Below are 19627 nucleotides of genomic sequence, written 5' to 3' on the forward strand. Positions count from 1 at the left end.
GTATCAAAACCGACCATAATAGCCTAAGACACTTTTTGGGGCAGCGAGATCTCAATGATAGGCAGCAAAAGTGGGTGAGCAAGTTACAGTCCTATGACTTTGACATTACATATTTTAAGGGGACACAGAATGTAGTTGCTGATGCCTTATCACGTAGGCCCCATTTGAGCTTACTGACAGACATATCGGAGGATTGGAGACACTTGATCCTTGCAGAGTATGCAAAGGACACTTGGGCAGCTGGATTCATAGATGGGACTATTCAGGACAGCAGATACACCCTTGTGAATGAGCTCATCATTTACAAAAGACGAATATTTTTGGTCCCAGGATTAGTAGTGAGGAGGGTGGTTTTGAAATCTTTTCATGATTCACCTATGGCAGGACATCCTGGTTTCTACAAGACATACCGACAGATTAGAGAGCGATTCACATGGAAAGGGATCAAAGCAGAGGTACTTCAATATGTTAGGGAGTGTCCCACTTGCCAGCAGAATAAGCAAGAATACTCCTATCCATCCAGTTTACTTCAGCCACTTCCGATTCCTGATAGGAAGTGGGAGTGTTTGTCTATGGACTTCATCACAGGACTGCCTAGAGCCCAAGGCAGAGATTGCATATATGTGGTTGTGGATCGCCTTATGAAGTTTGCACACTTCTTTCCGATCACTACTACATACACTACTACACAGGTGGCAGAGTTGTTCTTCAAAGAGATATTCAGATTACATGGCTTACCTCGGAGCATTGTAAGTGATAGAGACAGTAGGTTTATGAGTCACTTTTGGCAGGAGCTATTCAGGTTGTGTGCGACAGAGCTCACTCCGAGTACTAGCTACCACCCTCAGACAGATGGTCAAACAGAGATAGTAAACAAATGGGTGGAGGGATATCTCATAAATTATATAGCAGGGCAACAGAGGGCATGGGTAAAGTGGATTTATCTTTGTGAGTACTGCTACAATACCACTTATCACATGTCTATTCAGATGTCACCCTTTATGGCCCTGTATGGGTATGAGGCACCCAATTTTATGGATCTGCTTTTGAGTGACAGTAGAGTGCCCAGTGCAGGTGATTTGTTACAGGAGAGTCAAGACCTTGTTAAGACTCTCAAGGATAATCTAACTAAGGCACAAAATCAGCAAAAGCAGTATGCAGATCAGAAGAGGACTAAGCGGACTTTTGAGGTTGGAGACATGGTGTATCTTATGTTGCAGCCTTACCGTCAATCCACTCTCAAGAAGAGTGGTGCCGAGAAACTCAAGCCACGATACTATGGTCCATTTAGGATTATCAGGAAAGTGGGAGAGGTGGCTTATGAGTTAGACTTGCCGGAGGAGAGCAAGGTGCACAATGTTTTTCATGTGTCACGCCTCAAAAAGGCACTAGGGCATCATATTGTGCCTTCTACAGTACTACCACCCCTGGATGATGAGGGAAAACTTGTTTTGATACCAGAGGCTATCATTGATTTTAGAGAGAGGAACTTGAGGAAACATACCATCCGAGAATATTTGGTGAAGTGGAAGGATTTGCCGGTAGAGGATGCTACTTGGGAGAGCGAGGAGATTTTACAGCATCCAGAGTTGAGATTGCTTGAGGACAAGCAATTTCAAGGAGGGCGGACTGTGATGTCCCCTTCTAGCTAGAGACATCACTTTAGTTGGTGATTAGCCTATCAGAGACCCTCGTAGGCTAATAAGATTGGATAGAGGGTCACCTTGGTGTGGAGATCCTACAAGGACCAGAGCAGAGTACTCTTCTGGGTTGCCAGAGTTTGTTTATGATGAGTTTTCCTTTGAGTTTGGCTTGGTCAGGCTATTTTTAGCAGTTTTGGAGTTATAAAGATAGACCCCTGCTATTTTTAGAAAAGGGGTATGGTCATATGCAGTTCTATCATGTTAGCTCCCAGTCCAAACCACATTCAAAAATGTTGAGTAATAATGGAGATATTAATGTTTATTTAGTTAAAATAAACATTATTGGTTTTGAGCCTATATTGTTAAGTTATAATATATAACTTAAGTGAGGGTCATGATATCATAAAAGGGGCCATCATTTCAATTAATTGTGGGTCCAAGCTTATGGAAAAATTAAAATGGGTTTTCTAAGTTTTAATGTAATAACATTTTTTATGTTATTATTATATCTTTTATCCCACATTGAGCGTGGAGACTCATTCTGGAGTTGAGGAGTCCTTATAAACAAACCTTGTCTTCCTTCAAGAGGAGGTTATGAGAATTGCTTAAAAACTTTGCCTTGTGAAATTTCTTGAAGTTGTGGCAACAAGGGTTTCTACAAGTTTAAGAAGAATTCAAACTGTGGAGAACGTAGTATCTTCAGAGTTGATGTAATTTGAGGGTGTTAAATATCACTTGAATTTTTCCTGTGAGTTGACTTCATTCTGGAGTCAATATTGTGTTTAGTAGGAAAGAATTTGGATGAATCTGTTACAGGTTGGAAGGGGTTATAACAGCAGCTACAGTGCTGTGAACAGTACAGTGCTACAGTGAATCAGAGATTTAATATTGCGGTTTTTGATAGGCGCTGCCCAAGGAGGAAGCAACCAGCAGCGTGGTTGCGTATCGGAGACAAAAATCAGATTTTTTCAACTATTAATGATGATGTTTTTTAATGTATGCTTCCAGCAATAAGTATTGTACAAACATTAGGAGCCATCTGAATAAATGAATTTGATTAGCATTATAATCAAATTTGAGTTATAATTTGAGGTAGATTAGTTTTCAATATTTGTATTTTCATTTCATCAACTCAAAAACCCAAAAACAGCTTAAAACATTCAAAAACAAACCAAAAACAATTATTACACCTAGGAAAACAAGCAGTGATCAGCGTAGAGCCTATTTGGGGTTCTTACATTATATCAAGTCTTGTTTGCACCACATACTGAAGTTTTGCAATCGTTGATCTGTATATAGTCTGATCTACTTCTTTTGAATCATCATCTTTGGAAAGCTTATGTCCAACAGACATAGGTGTTCCAACTGGTCTAGAATCCTCCATTCCAAACTTCTTCAATTTCTCCTTGATGTATTTTGATTGAGTAATATAGATACAATCCTTTTTCTGTTGAATCTACAGGCCAACAAAGAATTTGATTTCTCCAAACATTGACATCTCAAATTCCTTGCTCATTTCCTCAAAAAAATATTTACATAGATCATCATTTCCAGTAAACAATGTATTGTCCACAAATAAAATAAAGTACTTATCTCCTATGTAGCTTTCTATGCCAATAGGTCCACAAAGGTCTGTATAGACCAGCTCCAACACTTCTTTAAAATGACAGTTTTTTCTTTTAAAACTTGTCTTGCCCATCTTGTGAATTTGACAATTCTTGCACATGTCCATGTTAGGTTTCTTCAGGCTTGGAATGTCTCTAACCCTTTTGTTATTGCTTATGTTTATCAGGTAATGAAAATTTACATGACATAACCTCTTATGCCATAACCAACTTTCTTCTACTTGAGCAATGAAACATGAACTTTCATTAAGATCTAGGTAGAATAAGTTACCTTTTGTGATATTGCTATAAGGATTTAACTGTGTGATTTTGAGTCACACTCATTGACCCATGTTTCATGAGTAGTGATTCAACCTAAATCCATCTCTCATGAGAATAATTGGAACACTTATCACTCATTGGATGTAGGTGATGCTCACAGGGGTGAAGCACCAGGACTTCCCGAGAGGTCACCCATCCCAGTATTACTCTAGCCTAAGCAAGCTTAACTATGGAGTTTCCTCCATGGTTAAACCCAAAGCTTGCAACCCCATTTGCAAAACCTTCATGAAGTATTGCGCCTTATGAACCATTCATTAGAAAGCCCCTTAAGCTCATCAATTTAATATCACAATTTGACTTGTTGTGGAAATTATCTCCTACTTATCAAGGTTACCTTTTGTTTGCTTGCTAATCGCCACCAAATTACCTTTTCCATCCAGCAGATAGGCCTTTTTATTCATGAATTCTACCTTGAATCCAATGTTATTCAATTGAGTCACATTAAGTAGATTATGCTTTGGTCCTTCAACCCAATAAGCATTATCACATCTGAGATCATTGGTTAGTGCAAAACAACTTTTACCTTTTGCATAACATGGTTCATCATTGCCAAATCTAACACTTCCACCATCATAGTGTTACAAGTTCTCAAATGTAGATTTCTCACCAACCATATGGTGAGAACAACCACTATCAATAATCCATATATCATTCTTACTAATATGCGATATAAGTGTCATTTTATCATTCTCATCATTTGATTCATCCTTAACAACAATGTAGACCATTTCATCTTCTTCTTCACTACTTTCAGAATCTTTAGCAATGTAACAAGACTTCTTTGCCTTTGTCCTTGTAACTTTTGAAGTCCTTCTTGCTCTTTTACTTGTCATTCTTCTTTTCTTCTTTGCCTTTTTTGTTTGGACACCTTGTAGCAATGTGACCAACCTCTTCACAAGAAAAGCATATCAATGGAATTTTGCCTTTGTACTTCCCTTTGCCCTTGGGAAATCTTATTGCAAGTAATGCTTCAATAACTTCAAGATCTTCATCAAAACCATCTTCTTCCTCACTGTCAGATTGGTTTTTAGATTTCACATCTTTCTTCTTGAGTGATAACTTAGCTTGAAATGCAAACTCAAGGTTGCTAGTGTTAGGAACACAATTGTCATAATTATCTAGTTCAAATGTTGTCAATCTTCCCACTACTGGATCCAATGTTATATCATTCTTGGGATTGCATCTCATCTCTTGAATTGTTGACACTCTAATTGCATATACAGGAAGAAGTGTTCTACGAAACTTTCTTACCATTGTCTCATCTTTAATCTTTCCTCTTGAGGCTCTGATTGCACACACACTGACTTTTATTCTTTCATTGTATTTTGCAATATTCTCATATTCTCTCATCCTTATTTGATCAAATTAACTTTTGAGACTTTTTGCCTTGGCTCTTCTTACATTATCATCTCCTCCATAGATGTCCTTTAGCTTGATCCACATCTCATGAGCAATACCGTTGTCTTTTACTTCATCAAATTCAACATAGCTAAGAGTTGAAGCAATATCAATCATCATGATATTATGATTCTTCTTTTCTGTGATTTGTTCAACAGTCATAGTTCCAGTGGGTGCCACATACTTGGCGTCTACGTACTTTAGGCCTGAGTCTCCAATGGTTGCCAAATGCAATCTCACGAGTTCCTGCCATGCCTTGAAATTACCTTTGTTTAGCTTAGGGATCTCCCTTCTGTAAGACTACCTGATCTTTAGTTTAGGTCCTTGAAACCTTCTCTGCAAGCACCAAAAGCTCTGATACTAATAGTTGGAAATATAAGAGTAACTGAGAGGGGAGGGGTGAATCGGTTACCACAAAATAAATCCAAGATCCCTAAGATGTCAATACAAATCAAAATATAACTTCTATTGAAATTGAATTACTATTGAAACTCGATTAACATGGGGCACTCAATTAACACTACCAATTTACTATCCCTCGACAAATACTAAAATATCAACTGTAACTCGGTAAATACTGAACATGTAGGTCTTAAGATATTAAGTGTGATTGATCTTAATATATTGTCATTAACCTTAATTAACTTAGTTGCATACATATAAAAGAAATAACAGGAACACAAGTGACACCAGGATTTAACATGGAAACCCAATTTGAGAAAAACCACCAATTGCAACTAGTTACTAGTTTTCACTCTTCTAAAATGAGCCCTATTAGGAGCCAACCTTGTTAAAGGTTACAAAACTCACTGTTAAGTGTGACCCTATTAAAGGATTTAATCACCCTATTAGGAGTGGCCTTGTTAGAGGTCATTAGACACTTCAATCTAGAAATACCAACTCGTTAGAGGATTTGACAAATAGATGTTAAGCTAACTTTGTTAAGAGATTTGATACACTGCTACAATTATTAGAGAGTAACAATGATATTACCTGATTGTTGATGCAACTGTATTGTTGATTTCAGATCTTTGTTCTAGCTTGAATACTTGATCCTTCTTGATCAGATGAAACTTTGTAGCTCGATCAACTCAGGATACTCTGCTATCTTTCAAATTTGCTTCCTTGGTTTATCTTTTCAATCCCATACTTTTCATATTCAATCCCACAATTTGACCTTATATCTTTTCCCTTGTCAAGTCGTCTTGAATAGACTTACAAATATTCAATGTTCATCCCTTAAGTCGGCTAGACTTAACAAATAAATTCATTAAACTAAATATTATGATTTAAGAAAATCCTTAGTTAGCCGACCCAACTTGATAGACACTAACTCTAAAATGATTTTTTTGTGTTAACCAAGTGAACTCAATTAGCATTTCCACTTCATAAACTTTCTTTGGTAACCGAGTGAGCTCGATTAACACTGGTTCCATGGCAACTTTCCTTTGTTAACCGAGTAAGCTTGGTTAACACTAAACTTCTGTGAACTTCTCTTTGGTACCCGAGTGAACTCGGTAGACACTGTCTTTTGAACTTGTTTTACTCTAGAATGCTCGACTGACATTAGAAACTTCTTCATTGCTTGAGTGAGCTCGATAGACACTGACTAGTAAAGATATGACATTTCGTGTAACATCAAAGACAATATACAATTGATCAATTGTTTTAAACATTCATCTGTAGACTGATGGGCAGACATAAGTTTGGGTAATTTGTTGAGATACTTAGTTGGAGATAAATTGAGTAATTGAGATTTAGTATTAGTACAAGTAGAGTTAGTATATAATAATTATGTGAATAGGAGTATTGGAAAGACACCTTTTGAGATTGTTATAGGAATGCAACTAAGAGGTATATCAGGGTTGAGGGATAGTGTTGGAGAAGAGAAGAGGAGCATTGGAGGAGAAGAATTTGTTGAAGTTATGAAGTCTTTGCATGAGGAGGTGAAACATAAGTTGGACCTAAGTAATCAGAAATACAAGGATAATGCAAATAGATTAAAGAGACATAAGATTTTTGAAGTTGGTGATGAGGTGATGGTTCATTCGAAGCACGGTAGATTTCCTATTGAAACACAAGTTAAAAATGAAAAAGATTGGTCCTTGAAAGATCTTGAGGAGGTTTGATAGTGGTAATGCTTATGAAGTTGAGCTACTTGATGACATGGGTATATCACCTATATTCAATGTTGTTGATTTGTATGAGTATCATGAATCTAATGAAGAAGTTGTATTGAGTGATTATCCTAAGAAATAGATGGAAGAAGTTTAATAGATTTTGAACCAAAGAGTTGGCAAGAGCACAAGAGGAAAAGATTACATGGAGTATTTAGTGAAGTGGAAAAATAGACCTATTGAAGATGTTGACTGGATTTCTCAACTGAGTTTGATTTACCTTAGATCACGACACCTTCATGATTTGGAGAATCTTTTCTTTCAACCCCAGTTGTTTGATGGAGCATCCTAAGTTGTTTGGTTATCTTACTCGGGTTTGGTGTGAATGTGCTTAGTTATTTTCTTGAACTTGCTTGGTAGTTGTTGTTGCATTTGGCTCAGTGGATTCTTTGACTTCTTTAGCTGAGTTGGCTTGGCTTGGCTCCATGCACACGTTTGCCGAGTATGTTCAATGGCATTTCTGAGTTTATGCCGAGATGATGTGATTTGTTCACCAAATTGTCTATTTGGTTCTTCTTTGAGAGTCAAGCTATGTATTTAATTTGTAATTTGAATTTAATGTATGAGATTGATCGTTAGGAAGTGTGTGGACCTTTTTTGGGGTCATTGCTTTATCCAATGTAGATTTAGAATCTTTTGTAAATCATTTTGGCAAATATAAATTGGGAGTTGAGTCTTACGTTTAGAGATAAGTAGTGGGAGGTTGTATCTGGAAGTTTGAAGTCTGAAATATCGCAAGTCGTGCATGATGTATGTGTAAGTTGTTTTGTAATTAAATCTTTGTACTTGGCCACAATCGGGAAGGCCTCACAGCTCGACATTTATGAAGTAAATTGTTGAATCAATAAAGATATGTTGTTTTCTCTCCTTCTGGTATTGTCTTTTGGTTATTTCATTTTTGTTGTGTTATTTTGGCAAGGTTGCATGGTATCTAGGTCAGCCTTTGGCCCTAGCTATCATCCTAACTTGTGTCACTGTCATGATTGTGCTCTAATTTTCTCAAAAATGCACCTTGTTTGGGGATGCCTATGATGGCATGAACACAATGGTAGAGAAAGTAAAATTGGTAATACAAAAACATGAGAATGACCCTGTAAAATGTGAAACCTTGTGGAATAAGGTGGAGCCTTTATTTATCATCGTAGGTAAAAGATAACCACCCCATTATGCCTCCATGCATATGCCTATCTTTAATGTACTATTGCAAGGAAGTATTTTCTATGTCACAAAGATTAGCACCATATAAAGATCAAGATGTTACTAATGGATACAAGCGGGGATTTACTAGGGGTACAAAAAGTAAAATTGGCAATAAAAAAACATGAGAATAACCCTATAGAATGTGAAACCTCACACAATAAGGTTGAAACAATCATTCATCGTCTTTGGGAAAAGATAACCACCTCATTGTACCTCCTTGCATATCTAATATACCATAGCGAGAAAGTAGTTTCTATGTCAAGGCGATTAGTAAAATATAGAAATCAAGAAGTTGCTAATAAGTACAAGAAGGCAATTACGAGACTCTTCCCAAATGAAGAAGTGTGAAAAGAATTTGGCCTACTTGCCTAAGGAAGAAGTCATACTCTAACAATTATTAGTGACCAATACAACATAGAAGCTATCATGTGGTGGTACCTCCATGGTAAAAATCTTGGTCACCAATTAAGATCTCCTCACAGGAATTTCTTTAACCACTTGTATTCTAGAATTTAGTACTGAATATTCTTTAGTTTATTTTGTATCTTTTTTCAAATTTTGTGAAAATTATCCAAATCCCAAGTCCTTGTACTGCTAAATGAAATTGGAGTACATGTTCTTTTATCCACTCGGTAAAGCATAACTAGCTGGGTTCAAAAAAAGATGAAGACTTTTTTTTAATTCTCTAACATCTTTTGTCACATAAGGAAGTTACTACAATGAAACGGCTACAAAGCTTTCAGATGTATCCCATGACCATGCCAACTTGGATGCAATCATTAAGGATCTTACTAGACTCACTATAGTTTATGATGATGATGATTACATCCCTATGCATGGTGCATCTAATGTGAGTGGAAGCAATTCAAATGATCATGAACTTGCAATAGTTGAACATGAAAATCTAATAGATGACAATTTTTTTATAATCATTTTGATGATTGGGAAATCATGAACCACATTTTGTAATTGTAACCATTTTATGATTTTCATCATTTTCATTGGAATCATGAGGATAGAAATATATGATATAGCTTATTTGAATATTTGTGAACAATCATTTGACATTTGACACTGAATGATGATGAAGTATCATAACATCAAATGATTGATGTATATTTCATTAATTTGGGTATATCAAAGTTGCACAAGGACGAGAGTACTTGGAGTATAGGTACAACTATTTTTCAAAATAGGGGGATTGTAATTGGGTACACCAATTTTTTAATATAATTTAATATTTTATAGAAAATGTAAAACTGAGTCAGGATAGAGTTTTCAAAACAAAAATTGATAAAGTTTGCAAATGTAATATATTGTTTTTGGTTTCAAAATTGTAATATATTTGTAATAATAATTTATACTAAATGTTTAGATGCATAACAAGGGCAACTGACTCGAAGAATGATAAAAAAAAATTATTACAATATTGTATCAACATTTCAAACTGATTACATAATGAATTAAGCTTGATAAACAAGCTGATATGCAAACAAAAACTGAAATTAAAAAACAAATCTTAAACAAGGTTGTTAGCTATGATGCTTTCGACTAAGCCTCATGTACTAGCATGTGTACCCAATACTTGGGTACGTGTACCAATACTACACATCCTAGGGGTATGGGTACAAGTACTCATGCAACTATGATATACACACACACACACACAAACACACGTGTACCCAAATGCATCCCCATTGCGGGTTCTTGTACCCCCAACCGCATCCAAATTTGAGCTAGTAACTTAGATTTGCCAACTATATACCATATTTAAATAATTTTTTCTCGTTGAAATTAGAGTATTCCAATAGAGACAAAGGAAGGTGATTTAGATCAACATAAGAGAAAGCAAGAAGAAAGAAAATCTTTTAATATTCACATGGCTAAATATGGAAGAGTCGGCCTTGCCATTGTTGACTTTTTCAATTCAACCCTTTTTCTAATTAAAATGATGAGAAGAGTTTAGATCTCGTCTTCTTTTACATCTTAAATGTTCATGTTTTCGGTGGTAACTTCTTCTTAAGGGGCTAATTTAACAACTTCTAGCATAAAGCCTTTGTACACAGATATTTTATAAATGCAAGCCTTCTTACTGTAAACGCCTGTTTGTTTCCAAAATTGCAGAGCCCAAGAAAATAGATAACAATTTTGTCTGGAGTTTGGGACCATGTTGCCATTGTACAACTCTAGTATATTCACACATTCAATGGTAGGAGCCTTAATCACATTCATAATGTCAACTCAACAGTAGGATCCAATAGTGAACAAAAATAATCTTAACTCAATTTGCTGCCCACAAACCACTATGACATGTCGATGAAGGTGGAGTAGGGATTGCATTAAGCCAAGCACTATGAATTAGCTGCTTTCAGAACACATAAATGGTGCACAGCACATTGAAATGTCTATGCCTGCAACCTCCATTGCATTACAGACCCACTCTGGAACATCACCTCTTGGAAACTGCAAAATATATTTTTAAAGATCGTTTTATTGCAATATCATCTAAATAAACTGATAGTGAGTGATGATGACAGCCTCATGAAAATGTGAAGCGTCCTAATTTTATATTTTAAGCTAATGCATTCCACAAAATGTCACAAAATCAAAATAGCAAAAGCCCATTCTAGTATTGGGAAAGTACAAGCCTGGTAACATAGATAATGCAATAAATACAAAGTAGCTTTTCCTTGTAAAATATTAACTGTGTTGGCAGCCAATTTGAGGTCAGCAAATTGTATGGATAATGGATTAGATGCACATGAAATCACATATATCATAATCATCCTGTTTGACATATTTGTAAAAGTTTAACCATGTGTAGTTTGTAGAATAAACCATAACAATCCAATTGAAATGCTGGATCTATGCTGTATACCTGGATATGGAGAAATCCTTGTATGAATCTACAAAAATCAATTGAATTCACCATAAGTAACACAAATCTCCAAGAATGTCTAGTATCAGATATTTTAAAGGAATTTGTCATCATCCATTTATAACAAAACATCATTACATAATTTAAAACTGATCAAACATGTTTAGGTAAACAGTTTCATGAATTGGAAGTCTTTTAGCAAAGAAAATGACTAAGAGAAAAGACATACTCGGGAAAACGGCCTTCAAGAATTGAGGAGTGCAAGTCCTTGCTAAGCTGCAGAATTTAAACATGGATCACATTCTAGCTCACATCTTGTTTTAAGATTGTATGAAGCTGAATAACTAGAAGTAGAAAATTAAAAAGAAACCTCACCTTCATCATATAAGCCAAATTATGATATGAAAGTAATTGAGAACCCATTGCATCCTTTGTGACAATGCTATGAATATATGCCCTTGAATAACATTTGCAAACCTGTGTAACACAGCATATAGTTTATTGAATGAAGGAAGAAATAAAATACAAATATAACTTCAGCCAAATTTTCTTCATCTTACTCAGAGAATAATGTCCTTGTAAAGATGAAACTTACCATGCAAGAACATGTGGAGTCTATTGGTCGGCAGTCAGATGCCATCGATGCATGTTTCAACTTGAGAACCCCCTACAAATAGTAACAGGAGTAAATACATATTCCTAAAAAGTTCCACATAGGTTCAAGACAGATAAATCTCTCTTCGACGAAGAATCACAGAATAAGTAACTTTTATTGCTGATTAGCACATTGCTCTGGAGGGAAACAGAAACATGAAAAATAATGCTGTAATTTGGCAGTTTCCCATATGGTAAGCAATTGAATATTGAAGCAATTTCTTTTCTTTTTCTTAAATACCAGATACCAGATTTTATTATATAGCATATTGAAGTAAATTCCTTTTTTCCTAGAAGAAACTAAGCCATCAAACTTTTTGTCGCTACATGACTAGTAAGTTCTGTTTGATTGCCCGCTAGCATGTTTTGCAAACACCATAGGCTATCTTTGGTTTTATGGACGTTAAAAGTATTATATCTGTCCAGACCTGTGTGCTTAGAAGCTGATTGTACCAATTTACTTGAATACAAAAACAATAAAACCGTATTATATTAGCTGTATGTCTTTTCAGAAATATACCACGCAGACATATTTTACTTCCATGACAGCAGTATTGATTAGTGGTTAAATGATTTACATTAATCTACATCCCAAAGGGTCTTGGGGCAATCCTATCTTAATGAAAAATAGAATTTAGTATATGCAAAGGAAAATACAAACACAATTAACCATTACAAAATCAAATGCATGAAAGAATTCTAGCAATAATGTACTGCTTATAATCAAGACAACTGATAGGTTTTAATGGCTGTTACAAATAGCAAGGGCGATAATCAGGATCCTCATGACCAGAAAGGATTAAACCATAAAATTGGTTCACCTCTATTCTCTCCATCATTAACCATGAAGGATAAATGGCTGCAGTAGAAACATATTCACATTCCATAATAAGCATCACTTGACCTTCCAACTATCAACAATTGCCTTTCAATCATTTGGTGTTCCATGTTCGGGTCTTGCATTTTAAACATGTGCAATTGCCATCTAGGCAAGATTTTTGACCACCAAGTAGCAAATGAAGAACTACAAAGTCATGCTAAGTGGTGTGTGATGCTGCAAAATACAAAGTGCTAAAGGAACCTACATGTTGCCCTTTGATCATTTGCCCTTTCTATAAAAGTGATGACCCTATCTCATGTCTCATGCAATATGAAATTAAACACAAAATTGCTGAATATTGTGCCATTTTGCTAGATTTGCATACTGTGCTATCTTAACCAGTTTGCAGTGCCTTGATGAGTGTGAGCAGTGGTTATCTATATGATTTCATCTTGAACAATCGTGCCTGTTGTGAGGTTTTCACACCATCGCCCCATTACAAATGGGGAAGGTTTGTTAGGTCTTAATAATTATGTTGGCAATTCAAAGTTTTAATGATTGGGAGATGATTGATAAATCAAGTTGTCAAAGTCACAATTTTCAAATGAAAGTATTAAAATTAAAGTTATTCATGATCAATTTATAGTGGGTCGAACCAAAAATCTTAATTGTATATAAATTTTGGCTAGTGAAATAATCCAAAATACATTATAAAGGCATATTGTATGCATAGGGGCCTTAAAATCTTTATAAAATTTGATTTTCATACTTAAATTGTCAAAACCTTGAGGAATATCAATTTTCCTAAAATACACAAAATCCAGATTTACTATGAATTTCCCACTTAATTTGATCAAAATCCGAAATTAGTATGAATTTCCCCACTTAAATTGATCAAAATCCAAACTTACGATGAATCTGCCCACATAAATTGTTCAAAATCTGAACTTACCATGAACTTCCCAACTTAAATTAATCAAAATCTGGATATGGCATGAAAACTCCCCACTTTAAGTGGCATTTTCTTGAAAACATTCCAGTGTTGAGAGTTTATCTAGACATGAGTCGATTCTCCCCACCTAGAATCCAAGGATAAAAGGTGTGATTGAAGAAAACAGATGCAAGGCAATTTCCTCCTTTTGGTTTTATACTTGGTCAAGATTTGAGACACAAAAGTAGGAATTGTTGTAATGGAGGTCTAGATTTATCCAGAGAAAAGTTAATTTTCCTTTTTGCGATGACTAAGGATGATGAAAGATTTTTTAGGTATGGGAACAAGTTTTCCCTACATGGGTCGAGATTCCCCATATAGGAGAAAGCAAAGGCATGAGCTTCTAAAATAGAGATGTAAGAATTTATCATTTGCATATATCGATTTTCCTAGTTGGAATGAGGAGAAAAGAGATGTGGATAGCTCCTACTTAAGTGTGGATTCCCTATTTCAAAAGGTGGAAAGGGGACTTAGTGAAATTTTGCAAATCCCTACCTTGGTAGGTTTTCCCCTTTGTGATTTTAAATAAAAAATAATTAAATAAGGGAGAAAAATAATTAATAATTGCGATATTGCTATCAAGATTTAATTGTGTAGTTTTTGAGTCAAACTCATTGACTCATGTATCATGAGGAGTGATTCACACATGAATCCATCTCTCATGAGAATAAATGGAACACTTAGTACTCATTGGATCTAGGTGATGCTCATAGAGGTGAAGCATCACGACTTCCCAAGAGGTCACCCATCCCTGTACTACTCTAGCTTGATCGCGCTTAACTACGGAGTTTCGTCCATGGTTAAACCCATTTTGCTTGCAGCAGCACGGTTAAACCCACTATGGCAGCGGCACTATAACGACGACACTGTAGCAGCGATACTGTTCACCTTCAGCTACAGGATAGTCTTCCAAACTCTTCTAGAATCCTTATCCAAATACCCCAGCCCCAATGCAATATATTTGGGGATTAATATCAGACTTATTACTTCTCAAATCTAACCATAGGCCACAAATTTGGCACAATGAAAAGACCGATTGTCTTCTCCAATAGTTGCAACCCTCTGGAGGATCTTTCACCACCTTAGTTATGCAAATCAATGGGAGTCTTCATTCCCAATGACCAATGTAACAAATTGTAGAAACCCTTGGCTCCACAAGTTATTTGGCAACACATTTGATGTCCAACAATGAGGCTTCCCTCCATATTTATTATTTTCCTCGAAGAGGTCGGCCTCCTTCTAGAAGAAATGTAAATAATGTTTTATTTCACTTTCTAGAAGATGCACCCTTTCTTACAATAATAATTAATTGCACTATAAAGTAATATTAAAAATATAATTAATACAAAGTGCAAATATCATAGGCTATAGGAAGTACATGGCTGTAAGAAACCTGTAGCTACCAAATGTTTGTGGTTGTTAGAAGAATGTGACAATAGTAAGAACTGCCCCACATGACCCTCTCGTCAACACCTTGGCCTACAAGGGTCTGATTGTAGGCCAAATTCCATTAAATCTAAGTGCTAGTGAGAAGGGGACATTATAGTCCACCCTCCTTGAAATTACTTGTCCTCAAGCAATCTCAACTCTAGATGCTACAAAATTTCCTAACCTTCCCTAGTAGCATCCTCAACTGGCAAGTCCTTCCATTTGATCATATATTCCCTGATAACTCATCTCCTTAACTATTTCTCCCTAACATCCACTATATCCTCAGATACCAAAATCAACTTACCCTCATCATCTAATGGTGGTAGAGTTGTGGAAGAGATCACCCGATGTCCTAATGCCTTCTTGAGGTGTGACACATGAAAAATATTATGGACCTTACTATCAACTGGTAACTCTAATCCATAAGCTACCCCACCCACACGCCTAATGATTATGAAGGATCCATAGTAACATTCTTCTTTAGTGTAGATTGCCTATTGTAGTTGGTAAATAATTGTAAATGAGCCGACGAGTAGGATAGTATGTATTATTTGTTATCTAGCCGACTTGTGCCCGACAGGTTCCTTCGAGAACCTTCCGAAAGGCCCTTCGGTGAGTATATATACCCCCTTCGGGAAGCATTGTAATCATCATCAAGCATAATGTAATGTTCTGGCATATGCGAATAAAGGAAGAAGTTCTGTTGTTCTCATCTATTCTCTGTATGCATTGATTTCTTTACTAAGTACGGTAAACATTTGGCGCCGTTGCCGGGGATCAAACTCGGGTCACCTGCGTGACAGGCGGGAATACTCATTGCCCAATGGACCTGGAAAGGCAGGTGAATGAAGAGTAATGCCTAATCAGTTGAACAAGAATAAGAATAAGTTGAAGGAAAAGGACGAAATACACGTCGCGCAGGAAAATTTAATTTTGGCACAACAGGCAGAATGCAGACGGAGATTTCAGCAAGTTACCGATGGACACAGAAGCATTGAAAAATTGTTGGAAGAGACTTGACAACGGCTCAATTTGGTGGAAGAAGCAAGGGAGGAGTTTCTGAACCTGTATATGCCAAGGGAAGAGAATACAGACGGAAGGGGATCGACTTGCACGACTCGGAGTGCCAAGGGAGCACGAGCGTGGAGTGAACTCTTCGTCCAAGATATACTTCCGGAATAGACAGCTTCGGTTGACGAAAACCCTTCTTCACCAAATACTGCGACAGTTGAAAACAGCGCAGGTGTTGGAAACAGCGTGGGTGCTGGAAACAGCGTGGGTGTTGGAAACAGCGCGAGCGTCAAAAACAACGCGGGTGTGCAGAACAACGCGAGTATTCAGAACAGCGCGGGAGTGCAAAATAGCACAGGAATGCAAAACAATGCAGGTACACAACAAAACCCACAACATCCAGTAATAATGGCAGGACCAAAAGAAAAGTTGCCTAAATTTGATGGTGAAGGAACCGCCGATCCGATTCGACATTATAAAACATGTGAAACGATCTGGAGGGTGAATGGCATAATAGATACAAACGAATGGGTCCAACAGTTTCCGGCCACCCTATGGGGTGTTGCGATTGATTGGGTTACTGATACGTATCTACAAAGTTAAACAACTGGGATAATATTGAGGAGTTTATCACAGAATTTTAAATATTGCACAACGATAATGAGATTGTAGCAGAGATATTCAATACTAAGCAGGGGAAGAATGAAACAGTCTGAGTCTTCGCCAAGAAGTTGAAGGACCTGATCAATAAGATGGAAAATAAGCCGACTGATGGGCTACAAAAGAGATGGTTCATTGAAGGCCTTCGCCCAAAGCTGTGAAAGAAGATGAAGATCGTGCCACCATCGACATAAACTGAAGCGTACAATCGGGCAATGAACCTCGAAAGTGAGTAGAAGACAAAGAAGAAGAAGAAGAGTAGCTCATCCGATTCAGATGACGAGGAACCTTCACGAGAAGATAGCAGCGATGATGAAGGTAGCAGCAAGAAGGTTCCCGCTCTTCAAAAGGACATGATTCGAATGATGAAAAAGTTCAAGAACATGCACAAGGAGACCAAGGGCAATGAGCTATGGTACACAGAGTGCAAGAAAGAAAGCCATAAGAAGGGATCTTGCCTGAAAGATTAATTTTGTGAGATTTGTCAAATCATGGGACATTCGATGAAAGAATGCCCTTTCAACCTAAAATCAAGAGCACCACAGCAAGTGTTCCTCACGTAGGAGGTGCCAGCATCAAGAGGGAGCGAGAACACCAATACAGAAGGTGCCACATCGGGTGGATACAGAAATAACCGGCGCGGTCAAAACAACAATAATGGCGAGAGGAGTCAAATTCAGTATGATGCGAATGGTCAGCCGATAGTTCAATGCCGTGCATGCAATCTGTGCGGCCACTTCGCCCAAGAGTTCACAATGGCGAACACACCGAAGTTGCTATGCCGATGGTGTGGACCTGGCAATCATGAAGATGCTAAGTGCCCGAAGTCTAGGGTAAACTTGATTATCGTCGAGACAGACGAGGAAGAAGTTCTGGCAATCACTTGGAAGCAAGAAAAGCTATACCCCAATCAATTGAAGGAAAAGAAGAGACTGGAGGAAACACAGGCAGAGATCCAGAAAGCAACGCAGGCAGAAACGATACACCTGAAGAACACACTTGGTACCTTTGTACGGAACTGCACAGAACAAAACATTGTACAGCAAATATTGCAAACTAAGGTACCCGTCAGGATAAATGATCTGATACTCACTATGCCTCAACTCCATACGGCACTCAAGAATATAGTTCCAATTGCTAAGCAACCAGCAAAGCAAGGAAGGGAGACAGAAGGTGGCACAAGTGCAGAAGATCCGATGTTGTTAGCCCTTTCATCTGGACGCCATCCAACAGTTATCGAAATGGGCATTCTCGAGACTATGCTGACTGACACGATTGTAGACGAAGGGTCTGGTGTCAATGTGCTACCAGAAGATACCTGGAAAAGTTTAGGACAGCCAACATTGTGGCCACCTACATTCCAACTGCTAACAACCGATCAACATGGAATCAAGCCATTGGGAGTCCTGACAGTGCAACCAATGACGATTGGAACACAGCCGTTCCTGTTGGACTTTGTCATGATCCCACTGAAACAGAAAGGATATGATGCTATTCTGGGTCGAGGGTGGCTGATACAAGCCAGGGCGAAGCACGATTGGAAGAAAAATACTTTATCACTTGAAAGCAAAGGGCGGAAGTACGTCATCAATCTACACACTCAAATGGTCAGGGAAGAAGCTCTATCATCAGATTCCGAAGAAGAAGAGGATGAAAGGAGGTAGAGTGTGGAACCAGATCAGGAGGGAGTCCTACGATTGGAAGGAAATGACAATTTGGATTCAGTGAACGGTCTTTACCATTGGCAGATAGAGGACTATGAACTATTTCAGAGTTGCAACGTACTGATGATAGAGGAAGGACACAGCGCTGATGAATTTCCAAGGGAATTCGACAAGATAAAGGAAGGAGATGCGCCACTGGATGTGATACCCGTACATAAGTTCACTGAAGAGGAACCTATCAAGTATAACGAAGCCACGTTGCAGACCATGAATTTGGGAGTAGAAGCCAAACCATGGAACATACTGGTGGGAGACAACTCGGACCCAATACTGAAGGCAGCGGCATTCAAGATATTTTTGGAGTATAAGGATGTGTTTGCATGGACATACAAGCACCTAAAAAGAGTACCCCTAGAGTTGTGTGTACACCGTATCCCCTTGATTGAAGGAGCAACACCTATATGGAAGCGGCCCTACAGGATGAACAAGAACTATGCAGCACGGGTTACGAAGGAAATCAACCGGATGCTGGAGGCCGACATTATTTTCAAGGTGCAGACTAGTGAGTGGGTGTAGCCCATAGAAATCTCGTTGAAGGAGGACACCACTAAAATCTGGATATGCATCGATTTCAAATACCTGAATGCAGTAACCATCAAGGATCCGTTTCTGATTCCATTTACAGACATCTTGGAGGAGGTAGCGGGACACGAGATCTACTCATTCATGGATGGCTTTTCCGGATACAATCAGATTTCAATCGCAGAGAAGGACAAATTGAAGACGACATTTGTCGTAGGAGTATATGCATATAACCAGATGCCTTTTCGGCTTGTGCAATGTGCCTACGACATTCCAACGGATTATACTACACATCTTTGATAAGATGTCCGTAGGAAACTTCAAGGCATTTCTGGATGATTGCTCAATATTCAGTGCGCAGGACAAACATCTCACAGCACTGGGCGAATGTATGGAGAGATGTCGACCCGTGCCTAGCCTTGAACCCGAAGAAGTGCAAGTTTATGGTTCCGCAAGGAAGGTTGCTCGGACACATAGTCTGTAAGGAAGGATTGAAGACGGATCCGGATAAGGTGCGAGTCATATTAGAGATGCAGTCGTCCACCAATGTAATAGAGGTAAAATCTTTTCTC

General features: G+C 37.7%; 1 protein-coding gene across 3 annotated transcripts in view; it reads right to left on the reverse strand.

Annotated features, from left to right (window-relative positions):
• Positions 1–10274: 10274 nt before the first annotated feature.
• Positions 10275–19627, reverse strand: part of LOC149532518 (uncharacterized) — a 304531-nt gene continuing 295178 nt past the window's right edge. For all 3 annotated transcript variants that reach the window (XM_089803165.1, XM_089803166.1, XM_089803167.1), the window contains 5 exons: positions 11838–11909; positions 11618–11719; positions 11472–11518; positions 11243–11270; positions 10275–10827 (listed from right to left, as the gene is read on the reverse strand). In XM_089803165.1, the coding sequence (XP_089659291.1) occupies positions 10723–10827; positions 11243–11270; positions 11472–11518; positions 11618–11719; positions 11838–11909 (354 nt within the window). In that variant the 3' untranslated portion in view covers positions 10275–10722. The remainder of the gene's footprint in view (positions 10828–11242; positions 11271–11471; positions 11519–11617; positions 11720–11837; positions 11910–19627) is intronic.

This window comes from Cupressus sempervirens, chromosome 10, assembly GCF_028749045.1.
Source record: "Cupressus sempervirens isolate cs-2001-9-10 chromosome 10, ASM2874904v1, whole genome shotgun sequence".
Lineage (NCBI taxonomy): Eukaryota > Viridiplantae > Streptophyta > Pinopsida > Cupressales > Cupressaceae > Cupressus > Cupressus sempervirens.